Source organism: Bos indicus x Bos taurus, chromosome 17 (genome assembly GCF_003369695.1).
Source record: "Bos indicus x Bos taurus breed Angus x Brahman F1 hybrid chromosome 17, Bos_hybrid_MaternalHap_v2.0, whole genome shotgun sequence".
In the NCBI taxonomy this organism is placed as follows: domain Eukaryota; kingdom Metazoa; phylum Chordata; class Mammalia; order Artiodactyla; family Bovidae; genus Bos; species Bos indicus x Bos taurus.
Window position 1 is genome coordinate 52,324,493 of NC_040092.1, and position 16,989 is coordinate 52,341,481.

Consider the following 16,989-nt stretch of genomic DNA (forward strand, 5'->3'; position numbering starts at 1 on the left):
GTGGCTCAGTGGTAAAGAATCTTCCTGCCTATGCAGGAGACCCAGGTTTGATCCCTGGGTTGGGAAGATCCCCTGGAGAAGGAAATGGCACCCAACTCCACCAGCATTCTTGCCTGGAGAATCCCATGGACAAAGGAGCCTGGCAGGCTACAGTACATGGGATCTTAAAGAGACACACTGCTGCTGCTGCTGCTGCTGCTAAGTCGCTTCAGTCGTGTCCGACTCTGTGTGACCCCATAGACGCCAGCCCACCAGGGTCCCCCGTCCCTGGGATTCTCCAGGCAATAACACTGGAGTGGGTTGCCAGTTCCTTCTACAGTGCATGACTGAGCTACAAACACTTCACTTACCATATTAAAATTATCACAATCAGTTTGGCACCTTACACTTTCACAATATATAAGACAGCTTAGAAATATAAGATAGCTTTGTTTTATGAATTTAACTTGCAATGAAGGAAGTCAATATACAGGCATTTTTAAAAGAAAAGTTCTTGCACTGTTTTTTCCCTTTAATATTCAACACAAGTCTTTAAGACTTTCACATGGTTTGGCTTTAATTTTACATAGTGATATTTATTGCCTATTCAGTGTATCCTTAATCTTCAATACTGTGATGATATGTTATCAAGATATATTGAATTGGAACAGAAACATCAAAACTTTTCAGTAATTTGGCAAATTGACTGAATTGTTTTGGATCAGTTCTGTGAGCTCCTGCAGGATTGCAAGTTGCTATGTCAGGCAATCCATTTTTCATCCACAGAACTAAATTTCACATAGATCCACTTTTCCCTGAATTTTAATGTGTCAGTAATTCAAACTCAGTTTTGAATATTTTCTGACCTTAGCTGGTATCAAATGGATGAAACAATGAAGCTAAGCTGATTTTCATAAATCACACTTCTTTTGTGACTCCAAAGATGGTACAACTAACTCATCTTTTACCTTAATTGTTATCTATTGGTAGGTGGCAAATTTGATATAAGTGTGATGGAATGAACAAGAATTTAAATGATTAACACAGTTATAAGCCCCATCTCCTAAGTACCAAGAAAGAAAGAAATGATAAATGAATAACCGTTTTAAGAACTTGTAAGAATTTGATGAAAGTCAATACTAATCCACCCTATAAATAGGCATTTTATTAAAAGAAGGATTTGTTAATCACCCTATAAACAAGCATTTAAAAGGAAGATTTGTCTAATCACCCTATAAATAAGCATTTAAAAAGGAATAGATTCACTGTCAAATTACACTTTTGGAAGAAAATTGTCTTGATGGATGATTATGATTGAAGAACATTGAGAGGAATCGAGTAAAGTCAACATTTAAAGGAATCAAGTAAGGTGAAATCCAGTAAGGAATGGAAAAAGAAATCTCCTTAAGTGCTTTTTAGTTGTTTCAAATAGAGGAAGGGCATGATATCAAAAGAGAGGAAATATAAATCTGATGAGATAAGTTGCTATGATGGAACAGATATTCCAGCCTTCACTGAGAAATTATCTGTGAAAAGTGAAAATTTTGCACTAATATCCTTAACCTGTGGCATGGGAAATAATAAGAAGTGAGGGAGACTGGAGAAGCAAGGAATTTGAGATGAAATGCTCACTGTATAGACAATAGACAAAGGTCTTCTATTTAATACAATAGTGTATTTTATTTATTTTACATCATCCAAACATTGATTTCCAGCTTTGCTTCTTAAATTACTGTTGATGCTTTAAATTAAGAACAGTGAAATTATAAAAGTCTTTTTCTTAATGATAATATGTACTGAAAAGAAATGAAGTTGAAAAGCAAAATGTATTTCAGTGTGGTTAGCATTTATATGTATAACCTGCTGAAAAATAAACTGAAATTTCACTTGTAATTGCAATCCTTTCTACAAAGGAAGATGTGCCTTTTGAAAGATATAACATATCTATATGATGTGGTACTCATTTGAGAATTTAAATACCTGAGTTTCAGCCATTTTAAGGTTATTTAACTTTTCCAGTCTTTTATTTCCCTACTAGTAAACCAAGGGAGATAAAATTTTCACCTCTTAGAAACACTCTAAGGGTATAGACTTTTTTCCCTGACACAGTGTAACACAATATGCTCTGAGAAATAATTTGAAAAGTGTTCAAGCAGTTACTATTGATTATTATTTTTTTATTTATACTTCAAATGCATTTAAATTCTTTAATCAGCTGGAAATATGGTAGACTACTTTCATTCCCATTACAGATCTCAAATTCATTCCTTTTCCATTGTAGTTTTTCTTGTTTGCCAAGCCAATTGAATGTTCCCACTCTACTATTCAAAACCCAACACTGAAATACGCTCTTATGAAGGGTATGCTTCTTGCAAAACTTTTGAATGTATATGTAGGAACAGGACTCTGATTTATGGACAGTTCTTTAGCTTTACTTTAATTTTCCTTTTATTTTCACTGACAGTAAAATTTTCTGGAGAGTACAATCAAGATAGTGTATTCATAGAAATAACATTAATAGAAGCTTGGTCATAAACGAGAACAGTCATAACACCAATGTCCCTTACCAAGGCATTCCACACAGAGACATAACAGCACAATAAATAAAGAATTTGCCGTTTGTTACGCAACAACTAAAACAGAATTGCAGTAAAAAACTGTAATTTTATAAATGTTCCTATACTAAAAATAAAAGCAAAAATATGAGATCATGCTCTAGAGACAAAAGCTAAGAGTGAAGAGTTATAGAAAAAAAACATTGCAAAAAATAAAAATGTTCAAGTATTGTTAGAGAAGAGGGGAAGATTTGAATGGAAGAGTTTCAGGATTAATCAATTATATTTATTACTACCCTAGGAGGGACACCGACATAATTGTCTTTGTCCGTGAATACCTTATGCTGTTAAATTAAAATATACAGTTATCCATTTAAAGGACAAGATTCTATTTCCTTGGGACACCTCTCATATTACAAGGATGGAATAAAATTCATTGTTTACCTTGATTATAAGTAGATGATAATACTTTAGAAGTATTCTCAAGAACAGGCCAGTGTGACACCCTGCAATAGTAGGAGCCTGGGAGTTAAAAACGGATTCTACTCCTATTTCTTTAAATCATCGTCTGTGAAAGATACTTCCCAGTCCTGAAATAAAATTTCACTTCATGTTTCAATTTTACTGTGGGAACTGAACTATTAGAACTAGCAAGAGCAATAAAAACAATAATAACAATAATAAAATAAACAGTTTACTGATGCTTACTTTTTCAAAAAAAGGTAATGAAAAAAGCTGGATCACTTAATGGAACTAAGAATTGAATAATGCTTTAGTGGGGTTATTCCTACAGGATAACAATTTCTTCCCCAACATAACTAATCTAAGCAGTGCGTTTATTCTTTGTGGTTGAATATTGTATCAGATTTAAACAGTGGCTAGTTTCTACATGATTAGGAAAGACATGTTTGTCATGGGAGTAAAAAAATAAAATTTGTCTGTTAAATTACACATAAATATAAGGTACAAATGTATTTTTAAAATACAGATTAAAATAATCACACTTGCATTGTGTACATACGAAAATACAGTATTTAATATTCAATATACACAGACACATTTATGATAAATGCAACTATTGGGCAGTGCCAGTTCTTTGAGGGTTTTTGCTGTCTCCTATTTCCATAAACATGGAAACAAAAATGCTCTGCCAACATTCCCTAGCTCTGGCGGACATCCTGAAGCAGTTTGTTAATCTCAGCCACTAGCTCACTGGCATCCATGAGTTCATGTTTGCCGTCATTGAGGTGGTTAAGCACATTGTCAAAATCATCCTCTTCATAATTCTCAGGGATCTCCTCCATGGCCGGCAGCCATTTTGAAGAAGGCTGCACACTGGAGTGAGTTCCAAGTGGGGGCCCAGAGTTGTTGGTCGGGTTTTGAAAATGCGTACTGGCTGCCCAGGCCGCCACCCCCTGTGGGTAACCCACAGTCTTGGCTGGCAAAGGTCCCTTCCGGCGTTCCAGTGAGTTGGATCGGTCCATCTCAGTGCACTCAGAATAGGTGTCCAGAGAAGCGGGCAAGAGGCGCTGGAACACGCTGCTCATCTCCGAGAGCAAAGAGGAAGTGCTGGTGTCCCCAGAGTCCTCCTCACTTGGGGAGTCCTTCCCAAACGTGGAAAAACTCTTCTTCTTCTCACCAGAGTCTACAGGCTGCACGTCATCCTCAAGACTCTGATGCGGATGCTGCTGCTGGGGCTGCGCTGGGAATTCCTCCCCGGGGATGAACATGTTGCTCCTATAATCCGAGGAGGGTGAGGGCAGCGGCGGCATCCAGCACTGGTCGGAGTGTCCCAGGACCCTGCACTCTTCCGTGCACAGCCTCATAGCTGTACTCAAGGAAAACAACAAAAGCAACAAGGATTCAGTGTTACATGTCGTGTGACTCAAACATAATAGAAAAAATCGTAATTTTTTTTTCAAATACACAATTTTAAACCATCATCATGATACTAACCTATTACTTTACACATTAGATGGACTGTAATTACGACTTGAATATGACTGCTGGTTTTATGGACCTAGTGTATGTGTGTGAAAGTCTCTTAGTCGTGTCCAACCCTTTGTAACCCCATGGACTATATAATCCATGGAATTCTCCAGGCCAGAATACTAGAGTGGGTAGCCTTTCCTTTCTCCAGGGGATCTTCCCAACCCAGGGATCGAACCCAGGTCTCCTGGTATATATACTTTTTCTTGTCCATCAAATAAGAAAGGAGGATTATGACTCATGTACTTCTCAGGAATATCATCTGCTCCTCATGCAATAATAAAATGGATGGATAACTTACAAATGAAAATGTCTGGAAGAGAGCTAAGGTGTGAGTGATGAAATATTTGCTGAACATAAACTCTATGAAAACCCAGAGGTATACGGTGAAATCCATAACTTTAGAATGCTACCAGATAAGCCTTGAGTAACACCTTTGAGTACCTTCTATAATGTAGTCTATCTGACCTACTTTACTTTTAGTGGAGGCACTTATAATAAAATAATAAGTAATTATACTTATCAATCTCTCATAAAAATATACTGGATTATTTATTGACTGTTACTTAAAACAGCAGTGCAAATTATCCTCAACTACCAGCCATCTGCAGTTACTCTGTTAAGAAGAAATCTTTTAGAGGTTTTAAATTCAAAAAGTTGGAAAAGTTATCAACAGATGAAGAATATGAAAAAAACACTGGTTAGTTCTTCCAGATGTTATGATGCCCCATTGGAATGTGAGTGGCTACACTCAGAATATAATCAGTGATATGAGAAAACCAGAAAAATGAAGAAGAAGGGAAAAATCTCTAAATTTGGCAAATATATTAACTACATAACCACCAAGAAATGTGAAGATGTAAAATACACTCCACAAACCATCCATCTCTTTCAGTGATCATTAGGTCCTTTCAATATCATGATTTCATTTTAGCTCAAATGACAGTATGCAGAAAATGCAAACTAATTATCTTATATTTGAATTAAAACTGGATTGATATCAGCCATACTTATACATTCAGAGCTAATTCTGTAGATCTGGCTGCTTAAGAATGATTTCTCTTCCAAATTACTGCTATAAAGGATGACTCTTGAACAATGCCAAATCCCCTGTCAGGGGAAGCAAGTTGTTGAGTGTGCTTTTTGCTATATCCCCAGCACTAGGTAAAGTGTCTGAAGTGTTTGCATAGACTAGGCAGTCGCTACATATTTTCTAATTATCAGGGAAATGCGAATCAAAACACACAATGAGAAATCACCTCCAACCTACCAGAATGACTATAATAAAACACAAACACAAAAACCCAAAGGACAACAAGTGAGAGGAGTGTGGAGAATTGGAACCTTTGTACACTGATGTTGGGAATGTAAGTGGTGCAGGTACTTTGGAAAATAATATGGAAGTTTCTCAAAAAATTAAGAGAGAACCACTATATGATCCAGCAATCCCATCTTTCGGATTTACCCATGAGAATTGAAATTAAGATCTCAAAGAGATACAGCACTCCCCCTGTTTACAAAAGCACTGCTCACAATAACCAAGATGTGAAAACAAACTAAATGTCTATCAACTGTTGAATGGATAAAGAAAATGTAGTATATGCATACAGTGGAATATTATTCAGCCTTAAACATGAAGGAAACTCTCTAAAATGTGACGATATTCGTGAACCTTGAGGACATTAAGCTCTGTGAAATAAGCTAGTTACAGGAAGACACATACTGCATGATTCCTTGTATTTGAGGCATCTAAAATGGTCCAACTCAGAGAATCCAGGAATGAAATGGTGGTTAACAAGCATTAGGCAGACTGCTGCTCCTGCTGCTGCTGCTGTGTCGCTTCAGTCGTGTCCGACTCTGTGCGACCCCATAGACTGCAGCCCACCAGGCTCCCCCGTCCCTGGGATTCTCCAGGCAAGAACACTGGAGTGGGTTGCCATTTCCTTCTCCAATGCATGAAAGTGAAAAGTGAAAGTGAAGTTGCTCAGTCGTGCCCAACTCTTAGCGACCCCATGGACTGCAGCCCACAGGCTCCTCCATCCATGGGATTTTCCAGGCAAGAGTACTGGAGTGGGGTGCCATATGCCTTCTCTGTTAGGCAAACTGGGAAATTGCTAATTAAAAAGCACAAATTTTCAGTTAAGCAAGATTAAGTTCAAGAGATATGCTGTACAACACTCTACCTACTGTTAACAATATCACACAGCTAAAGTTTTGTTAATAGAGTAGATCCCATATTGAGTGTTCTTATACAATAAAATTGGAGAAGGAAATGGCAACCCACTCCAGTATTCTTGCCTGGAGAATCCCAGGGACAGAGGAGCCTAGTGGGCTGCCATCTATGGGGTCACACAGAGTCAGACACGACTGAAGCGACTTAGCAGCAGCAGCATACAATAAAATAAAATTTTGGAAAAGACTTATGCACAAGAAAGTGAAGAGTAAATGTCGCCTTTCAGAAAAGGAGATGTAAAGGACTTTGTTCAAAGGTGTGGAAGTCACTGCTCTTCATCATGTGCATCTCGAAGATAATTCTGTTCTTATACCTCATCCATTCTGGGCCTCAATTCTTAATAGAGAAGGAGTCAGTTGAAGAACATAAATGAGAGTAAGAACTGTAAGAAAAAATGTCTGATTGTTAGGAAGGCTAGAAATTCAAAGTATGGAAAATGATGGATAGTGTGAATGCCAATCCCGTGGGAATCACAATGGGGTGAGAGAAAGAGCAATACTGAGAATCCTTGTGTCATTTTGCTGTGAAGAAAAGTGACATTTAAATCAGCAAGAATAAAAAAGATTTAGATGTGCTGACTTCAAGCATTATTACTATTGGGGGATATTTACCAACTGTTGTTGTTTATCATATATGGACAAAATCAAAAGGTGTTGAAAGTAACTGGAATACCTCCATAGCCATGAGGTTTTCTAAGCACTGAAATAACTATCAAATGGTAATTAATTTTTTCCTTAATTCCCTGGGTCTCTAAAAGTGGAAAGGAGATCTGTCTGTATTGTCTTACTCACATCCTTTTAGAAGGAAGAGTAACAGACCTAAAGACATCTCTTCAGTTGTTTTCTGGCCTTTAATTCTGTGGGACGGTCTTAATTGTTTGATCGAATCTGTTTTGTTTTATGTTTAATGATAGGGGAGAAAAGGAAAAATTACACAAGCTTCTAAGAATCCTGAGCATGATCAGCTTTCTAGAGAACAGAATGTAATGAAAATCACAATCAATACCATCTGAGTAATTAAAACAACAGTTTGTATAAAAAGTAAATTTGGTCATAGGAATTTTTAGGCAGAGAATGCTATCTTATAACTTCACAATAAACAAACTGGGCTTTAGTTATAAAATAATAAATTAACATAAACTTTTAAAACTCAAAAATATGAAAAATTAATGAATAAAGATTAATGGGGATAAGGAAAGCTAAAATAATAGAGATGGAGGAACAGTGTGGCACAGAAGGGGCGTTTCTTAATTTCATTGATATGCAACCTTTACCCCAAGACTCAACTGTGCGAAATCATTCTCAGTGTGCATACAGCTTAGTGTCACAGGTGTTCTACACCATTTCCAACGAATCAGGACTTGTTGGCTAGTGGTGCAAGGGGCTAATCTTCCTTTGTTCCTGGAAAGCTCCTGTCCAGTGATTAAACTTTCTCTGAAGAGGGAAAGTCATGGGGAAACAGAAAACTCTGTTTTCCCACAGCAAGATGGTGAGTTTTGTCTCTGTACTAGACCTTATAGGCAGGACAGGAAAGAGGCATTGAGTATAAGAAGATAAATATATGCCTAACTCCTATCAAGCCATTAGTCATTGAGTTATCAATCTATTAAGAGCCTGACATATGTAAAATGGTGTGATAGCTCCCCTCTCTCAAATGGTTTCCAGTACTAGAATAATCAAGTGTGACAAATGAGGTCATAGATGTCTAAGGTGTCAAATTATATGATGCTGAGACAATATGTAAAAAAAAAATGTAGGATGTCACTTACATGTGGAATCTAAAAGCTATAACTGGTGAATATAACAAAAAAGAAACAGGCTCACAGATATGGAGAATGAACTAATGGTTACCAGTGGAGAGAGGGAAGAGGGGAGGGGCAAGATAGGGATAAGGGATTAAGAGGTACAAACTATTAGGTATAAAATAAATAACCTACAAGGATATATACAGTGCAGGGAACATAGCCAATATTCTATAATAACTATAAGTGAAATATAACTTTTAAAAATTGTGAATCACTGTATTATATACCTATAACATATAATATTGTATAGCAACCATACTTCAATAAAAAAAAAAGAGTATAGGTGGATGCTGAAGCAGTTAAAGAGAAACTCGAAACAAATTTTGAGAGATGAATAGAATTGAGATAGACAAAGTAAAGAGAAGCTAGTTTTTCAGGTAGAAAGGCGAACATGACCAAAGGATTGCTGTGTTATGTAGAAATAATCCTGCCTATTGCAAAAGATTTAAAAAAAATAAATTTAATAAGGTAGGACTGGATTTCACTGGCCTTGAAATGTCAAGACAAATAGCTAATTAGGTGTTGCCAGGCAACAAAAGTCAATAACTATTTTTGAACTAAAAAATATAAAATGTTCTGAAAAAGTTGTTCAAGCTGTATGAAAGAAAGGTTTGACAAAGGAAGAAGCTATTGGAGAGTGAATACCACTTCATGTGCTGATACAGAAAAGCAACCAGAAGTAGGATACCAGCCATGAGAATGGAGAGGACAAGGAATTAAAGAGGAATGTTTGAATTAAGTAATCATAGATGTTACAATGATAAAAAAAAAATTGAAATGAGCTCAGTTAAGGAGTATCGCAAGGACAGCCTGGTGTAGCTAACACTTTGGGAAAAGGGAGATTTTGCAAGCATTTGTATAGAGTTGTAATTCAAAGTTGAATGAGTAAGGAAGAAAGTATGCTGACAAACACGAGCCAACAGACAAAAATGCGTGCTGACTTTACTGTTCAGAATGCAGGGTCCTCCTGTGGGAATTAATAGAATGAATTAATAGAATGAATGACCAGAAATGACCCTGTTGGCAGGCAAAGCAACATAACATAATCTATATTTGATCACAGTCTAATGCAGAAAAAACAGTTGGAATAAGACACTGAAATTCTAAAAATATCCATGCTTTAAAAAAATTGTACTGATTTCTGTTAATGGCATTCAGATGTGGACTTAACATTTTTTTCTACTTGGAATATTTCCTGGGAATATAAAGTTTACAAAGCAAAACTTTTACACACTAATGTGTTGAAAGAAACTGCAAGTGTGAAGAATAAACCAGAATATGGGTAATGTATCATCAGAATGATGGTGATAATTAAGTATAGATATTTGATTATACACATTTCTATACTAGCCAAGCATACAAAAAGCTTAAGATATTTTATGGATCATTAGTGATTTCCTGGTGCTCTGTGCCTCTAAAATAGTTTCTACAGTACCCCACATAGAGACAAGAAGCTAATAAGGCAGAAGCATATGTATTATAATACAATCTATTATAATATAGTTACATGGCCTAGCAAAAGATCTCTCCCACCACACACCTAGATTAAGTATAATTTTGTAGAATTCCTTTTTAAAGACTTGTCTACATATTAACTGGTGTTATTAATGTTAATATAAAAATGAGCCTCTAACTTTCAGAAGAAATGTGACTTACAAGGAGTCTAAAGTCACTCACTAAATAAGGCTCTAGTATCTAGAGTTTATCAATATCCACCTATTGTTTCCCCAATTATTCTTTATTCTTTAACATTTATTTTAATTACTTTAATTCAAGCATTAGATAACTCTCCTGCTATGAACATAGGTGGCAGTGGTAACTATAGGCTAGAATGAAAGAGGAGTCCTGACCTTTTTTAAAAAAATTAGACCATGATTAGCTATTGAATTAGAGAATTTCAGAGTTAAAAAAGGATTTTAAGTATCACTTGGGCCCGGTAAGGTTATCTAAGCAGGGGCAGTTGCTCTTTTAACTATAGTGATAAATGAATTGTGTCAATGAGTCAACCTTCTACAACTGAAAAAATAACAGGAAATATTGATATTATACCCATGATATGTTTCCATTTTATGAAATAATTTAAGTTGGGAAATTATATTATTGAAAATTAAGGATCAATATTCAAAATTTGAGTTCCATCAGTATTATAGAATCATAGAAATTCAGCCAACTTTTTCATTTCATGGGTAAGAATAACAAAACTGTTTCTCTATGAGCAAATTGTCTGAGGCCATATATATTCCACTAGTTTTTTCAAGAATTTCTCTTTAAATTGGTTTAGAGAATTTATGAATTTAACAAAAATAAACAACCCCCCCCATGAGTGACTGTGTAAGTATCAGCTTTCAGTGTACATTGATTGTAGCCCTTAATGCCACTAGAAGTCCTTCCCATACATCATCCTGTCAGAAATGCAGTATCTATTACAGTAATAGCATAATTAAATAAGCAGCATTTCATTGGTTCTCAGACAGGTAGTAAGACTTTAGAAAGGCAAAACAAATATGTCACTCAAAGTATTAAAAAAAAAAAACTTACTTTATATTATTCTTGATAGACATGTGTTTATGAGTAGAGGCATGGGTTCAAATCTCACCTCTAAAATATACAAATTGCTTGATTTTGTATACTTTTTTTTTAACCTTTATAAGCTTCTGTTTTCAAATCTTAAAAAAAAAAACAAAAAACACTACTGTTATTACCACCACCACTAAATGCTATGCCAGAGTGCTGGGAGAGGCAGTGCAGATACAGAACTCATGAGCCCAGAGGAAGCACTGGCGCATCACTGGTGACTGTGACTGCCTGGATTAATAGTAATACTCCTGCAGCTCCTGCCACCATTACGACTACAGTTTACAAGAGCTAGCATTTCTGTTCACTGATTTCCACTGAGTTTCGGTGGCTCTCTGAAGCTCTCTCAGGTCTATTTCCTAAACTATCTTATTTATCTGTATTTAGGAAACAGTTGTTCATGGACTCACACAGGTAATACAGTTTTGTTCTCCCTTTCTTTCATTTATCACTTCATTTATTCATTTATCAAGTGGCAGTTATTTGATCAACATTCAGTGGAATTTAGAAATATAAGTAGCCATAGGAATAGGTTCTGAAGGGTTGATGTAATATTATAGTCTTTAGTAACAGGGTTGCTACAGTGAGGCAGTCAGTATTTACTCAGCTGGATCTGAGAGTTTCTACTGCAGGATTAGAGAGGAGGGACTCTAAGGAAAACGTGGCTCACAACTTAATAGGGTCTCCTCCATCTAGCTGTGTGCTTATAAATTCCCCTCCTGGACTCCTGCCCCCTCTTCATTACAGTGGAGACATGAAATGAAAGGTGGCAAAAAATATTCCATGCTTGCCACCTACAAAGATGCATTCTTTTGCCTATTTTTAGTGATTGAAGTATACCATTCCCTAGTGTATTTTCATCTCTGATTATGTGAGTTGGTTCCCATCACAGGAAATGTGTCCTCCAAATTATAGTCCTGCTTACCACTAGGCACCAAAACAGGCTGTCTGAATAAAAAACAACCACCCAGTAATTTGACAGAATTGCTCAAGAGTGCCCTATGGCAGTAGTGGATGGGGGAAAAAGAGGAGGGAAGTGGTGTGGTTTTCTATCCTCCTCTGCCCACTCCTTCCTTCTTGTCCTCTTAAGCTTTCCTGTTTATTCCCTTTCTCTATCAACTGATTACTATGAATTTTAATTAAACAATATAAAATTGTTTCAATTTATGTTCATTACTGATAGTGTGCATATAGCTACTTTAGTACAAAGAAAAAATAAAAGCATGGGAGAAACTACTCACTCCACTGGTGCAGTAGACCTGAAAAATAAAGATTTATCTATTTGTCACTGTGGTGACACTCTTACCTGCTGGAATTCTTCCATCTGTAAGAAACAGATCACTGAATCCTTCACCCAGCAGCCTGTCTATTGGAGAATCTCGCCCCAGATCATAATCACTGTCTCCTGCTTCACTGTCACCACGGCCACTGTCTTTCAAGCTAAATTTGTCCATGTCTTGAAGGGCATATCTAGAAAGAGAAGTCAGGGAAAGTAGAGATTTTACTCTTCAGCATTAGGTTATTGGAGATATAATAGGTAACAGGAGGGTCATTCATACCTATAGCTCCTGGAATATTTGTTTCCTCTAAAACTTGGCCTTGGCTGATATTGTCCCTGGTGAAGCATTGAAAGAAGCTGGGAGACCTGCTGGAAACCAAACAGACTGTATTGATTCCTGGAAACAAATCCCCCAGTACTCAAAAGCTTTAAGCAAGCAACTACAGTTACGGCTCACTATTTCATCCTAATTAATTGAACATATTATCTTCATTTTAAAGACCTACACATGCTAGACTCTGATAGACCATGCAACCAGCCACCAAACACAACTGAAGTAAGTCCCAGAGAGATTTAGATGTTATCATACAGCTGACATTTTCTTTTTGAAAGAGGATTCCTTTATTTAAAAAATGACTGATTACCTCTATTTTATTGTTCAGGTTAAAGTGATCAGTTATAAAAATACATGGGAAATGCTGCAGAAATACATGGGAAATGCTGTAAAATGCTGTAAAATACATGTAGTCAAAATAATGTCAGAAAAATTTCAAAAGTTGAAAATACACATGCACTGGGATGGGATTCTGGAAGCCTCCATTTTAAAATTTTTCTTAGAGACCATAACTATGAGAATTAGAGCAAGCCCCTTTGTTTCTGGCTTGAAGTATCATAGTCTGAGGATAAGGGGACTCTAATTAGATAGTCCTTTGCTAGCTTGACATTTACTTTTCAACATTACACATAGTACATGCAAGCATATTCTTTATGAAAAATTCAAGACCAGCATGCTGAGGTGTGTATATTTGCTTTATCCACATAATGTAACGTGCATCCTATTTAATTTCCATTTTGTTAGTACTGTTACTTACTAATGGAAACATTTAAGAACTAAGGCATAGACAACTTCTGACCACTAACAACTGAGTGTGTCAGTGAATAGGTAACAGGGTGTGATCTTACCTCAACAGCAGGGGTGGCATGGGTGAGTTCTAATGAGAAATTCTCTGGCACGTGGTTTGATGAGATGGTCACCAAACTGTTGAGGGACTGGTGACTGTTGTGACTCTGCCGGCTGCCCATTTGCCCTCTTTCTAAGGTAGGAGATGAAGACGGAGATGACCTGTGATGAGATCTGATGGGCAGGGTGCCATTAACGGTAGGCACCAATGTGATGTCCCCTTTGTGGATCTGCCTGGAGGGTCTTTTGGGGTGATGCTGGTATGTCGATTCTGCTACCCTACAGTTGTAGGATCTAGTGTCTTTTTTTTCTCGGTTACACCTAGTTGCAAACAGCACCATAATAACCAACAATACTGCACAAATTGCTCCTAAGGAAATGATTATAATCATGGAGACATCCAAGGGTGCTTGGCTTACTGAGGTCATTGCTGTACTTGTCACCGACTCTGCATATTCAAAGATCACACACTTCAGAAGGACTTTGGTATGCAGCTGAGGATTGCCTTTGTCCTGGATGACAACTGAGAGCTCCCATTCTGTGTAGGGAACAGATTCCATGCTTACGTTGGTATGGATGTCACATGATCGTGGATCAATTACAAAGATATTCTCCTCGTTACCTGCTACTATGGAGCAGCTGAGTTCTGCATTCACGCCAGAGTCTCTGTCAATTGCCCTAATTCTTGTGACATGAAAGCCGCTTTCAGCCCCTTTGGGGATGGAGATTTCTGCTGTGTTATTGCGCAGTGCAGGCCCTATAACAACAGGGACATTGTCATTTTCATCAATGATGGTGAGCACCACTGTGGTATTGCTTACAAGTTGCTTTGGACTTCCACCATCTCTTGCTTCGACCACAAAAGTGATCTGACTCACCTCCTCATGGTCAAAGATTCTGAGGGCGTAGATGGCTCCATTAGATGGGTCAATGGTGACATATGTAGTAATGGAACTTCCCAGGATAAAACTCTCCAAAATGGTATATGTCACTTGCCCATTTTCTCCAAGATCAGGATCTGTGGCTGTAACGGTGGTGATATATGCCCCGGGTGAGTTATTCTCTGAGATTGCAAATTCATATCGACTTCTCTGGAAGTGGGGTGGATTGTCATTTATATCATTGATTTGAACAGTAAAATGTTTTACTGTAGAGAGACTGGGTGTCCCCTTGTCCTCAGCGATTACAGTCAAACTGTATTCAGATCTCTTTTCTCTATCCAGCGTGGCATTCGTCAAGATTAAATAATTGTTTTCATAAGTCTTCTGAAGTTTAAAGTGACCATGTCCATGAAGCTTACAAACTATTTCTCCATTCAGCCCAGAATCCTTGTCCTGAACCCTGACCAAGGCAACAAATGTATCAATAGGATCCCCTTCAAAAATATAAGAAATTTCTTCTTTTCCAGGGGACATGAGGTTTATGCTAATTTCAGGTTTATTGTCATTAACATCCACAACCTTAATTATAATTTTGCAATGTGCTGGGATTGAATTTGGACCCAAATCTTGAGCCTGAACATCAATCTCATAGGATTTGGTGATTTCATAATCCACCTGCTTGAAAAGAGTCAAATGTCCTCTTTCTGAATCAATCTTAAAAGTCTCTATAATTTTGGGAGACACATGACTGCTGAAGGAATAGACAATTTTCCCATTAGCGCCCTCATCTGGATCAGTGGCATTCAGATCAAGGAGCAGAGTGCCAACGGGGGAGTTTTCTAAGAGTTGTATTATATAAGACTGCTGCTCAAAAGCAGGGCTGTTGTCATTAGAGTCTGAAATGCTGATTTTTAGTATGGATGAGCCAGACCTCTGAGGCACCCCCATGTCGGAGGCGGTGAGCTGAAGCTCATAGCTTGACTTCAGTTCCCGATCCAGCTCTCTGACCACTATGAGTTCTGCATACTTCGCTCCATCAGTCCTGGTTCGAACCTCGATATTAAAAAAATCATTGGCAGAGAGAGAGTACGTGTGGAGGGAATTTTCCCCAACATCTGGATCAAATGCACTGTCCAGAGGGATACGGGTCCCCACTGCCGCGCTTTCTGAAATCTCAATAGGTATGAGAGATCTTGAAAACTGGGGCGAATTGTCATTAATATCCAGCACTTCAACTTCAATATGGAAAAGCTGCAGATGCTCAGTGGGCAGAGTGATCACATCAAACTCTATGGAACAGTTCAAGTTTTTCTGGCATAGTTGTTCGCGGTCTATTTTTGCTCCTATGCTGATTTCCCCGTTATCCTCGTTGACCACGAGTAGAGGAGTATTTCCCCGTTGCATGGCTCGGAAGCGAACAGTAGAAGGATTAGGTAGCTTAACTAACACATCAGCCACATCCTCTGATAGTCTTGCAATTACCGATCCAACCCTCTGCTCCTCATAAATCCTGTATTTCAAATTCTTGCCCAGCACATCCAAGTTGAAAGACACCACCAAGAGTGCAAAAACAAACGTAAAGTGCATTTTAGCATTCATTTGGTACATCGGTCAGTTTATGAGGTTCCGCTCACAGATCAAATTAAAACAGCAAACCAATCCCCTCAACTTCCTTTGGCAACTTAAAGCTAATCTACATTTGGTACCGGAAACTTGAAAGCGTCTCTTAATAACACAGCACAGCAATTAACAGCTCTCAAACTTTTGCTTTATACACACCGTGTCACGCCTTCCAGATATTACCGGCATGGAGTCCAGTCCTTGCATTTGTTTGGCCGTTCGTCCTCTTGGCAGGAAAAGAGAGTGTCACCTCCGCGTTTTCCCCCTTGTGTAGTCGGAATCCATCTATTGCAGGGTGCCGCCGGAGTCCGCAATGGATCTTTCCCGAGCGATTCTCTCTCCCTTTCTCTGCTCGGCTGCAGACTAAACGCCCGTGATTGCTGACTCCAGTCTAAAATCTGTACAACTTCACTTCAACTCAGACAAAGCTCTCTTGCCCGGCGTGTGTTGAATCGCTTCCAGCCAATCAGCGTCCTTCCAAATCAAAAGCTGATGGAGTCCCCAAAGCGAGGGCTGGGCAGACTGGAGAGGGTGGGAGAAGGAGAGAGACAGGGAGGGGTGGGGGGCGGGCGGGGGCTGGGGGTGCGGGAGAGAGCGAGCCTGGGAGAGCAAGGCCGGTGGGGGCTGGGGGAGCAGGATACGAGAGGCTCCGTGACTGCTCCTGCCTTCCTCCACCCCTCTCCCTTCCTCCTCTGCATCTACTGCATTCACTTTCTCTGAGCGTGCCACGACAAAGGAGAGACAAATTACTGAAGAAAAACTTTAAATCAACTTCTGGTCGCCTTTATTTATTTGGTATTTTAAATTGGCCTGCTTTTCTTAATTGCCCTTTCTTCTTCCGCAAACATGTAATCATCTTGCTTTTCATAGTCCTTAAGTACTGGTTTAACTTAAA

General features: G+C 38.2%; 1 protein-coding gene across 2 annotated transcripts; it reads right to left on the reverse strand.

The window, feature by feature from the left end:
* Positions 1-2,135: 2,135 nt before the first annotated feature.
* Positions 2,136-16,594, reverse strand: PCDH18 (protocadherin 18). 2 transcript variants are annotated; one of them, XM_027567366.1, is made up of 4 exons: positions 13,596-16,594; positions 12,694-12,779; positions 12,441-12,604; positions 2,136-4,362 (listed from the first exon to the last, which is right to left on the reverse strand). In XM_027567366.1, exons 1-4 carry the CDS (start codon positions 16,080-16,082, stop codon positions 3,695-3,697), a joined length of 3,405 nt encoding a protein of 1,134 aa, XP_027423167.1. In that variant the 5' UTR covers positions 16,083-16,594; the 3' UTR covers positions 2,136-3,694. The 2 variants fall into 2 exon arrangements, with proteins under 2 accessions (XP_027423167.1, XP_027423166.1); XM_027567365.1 differs by having other exon boundaries at positions 12,694-12,782; positions 13,596-16,588.
* Between the last annotated feature and the right edge of the window lie 395 nt (positions 16,595-16,989).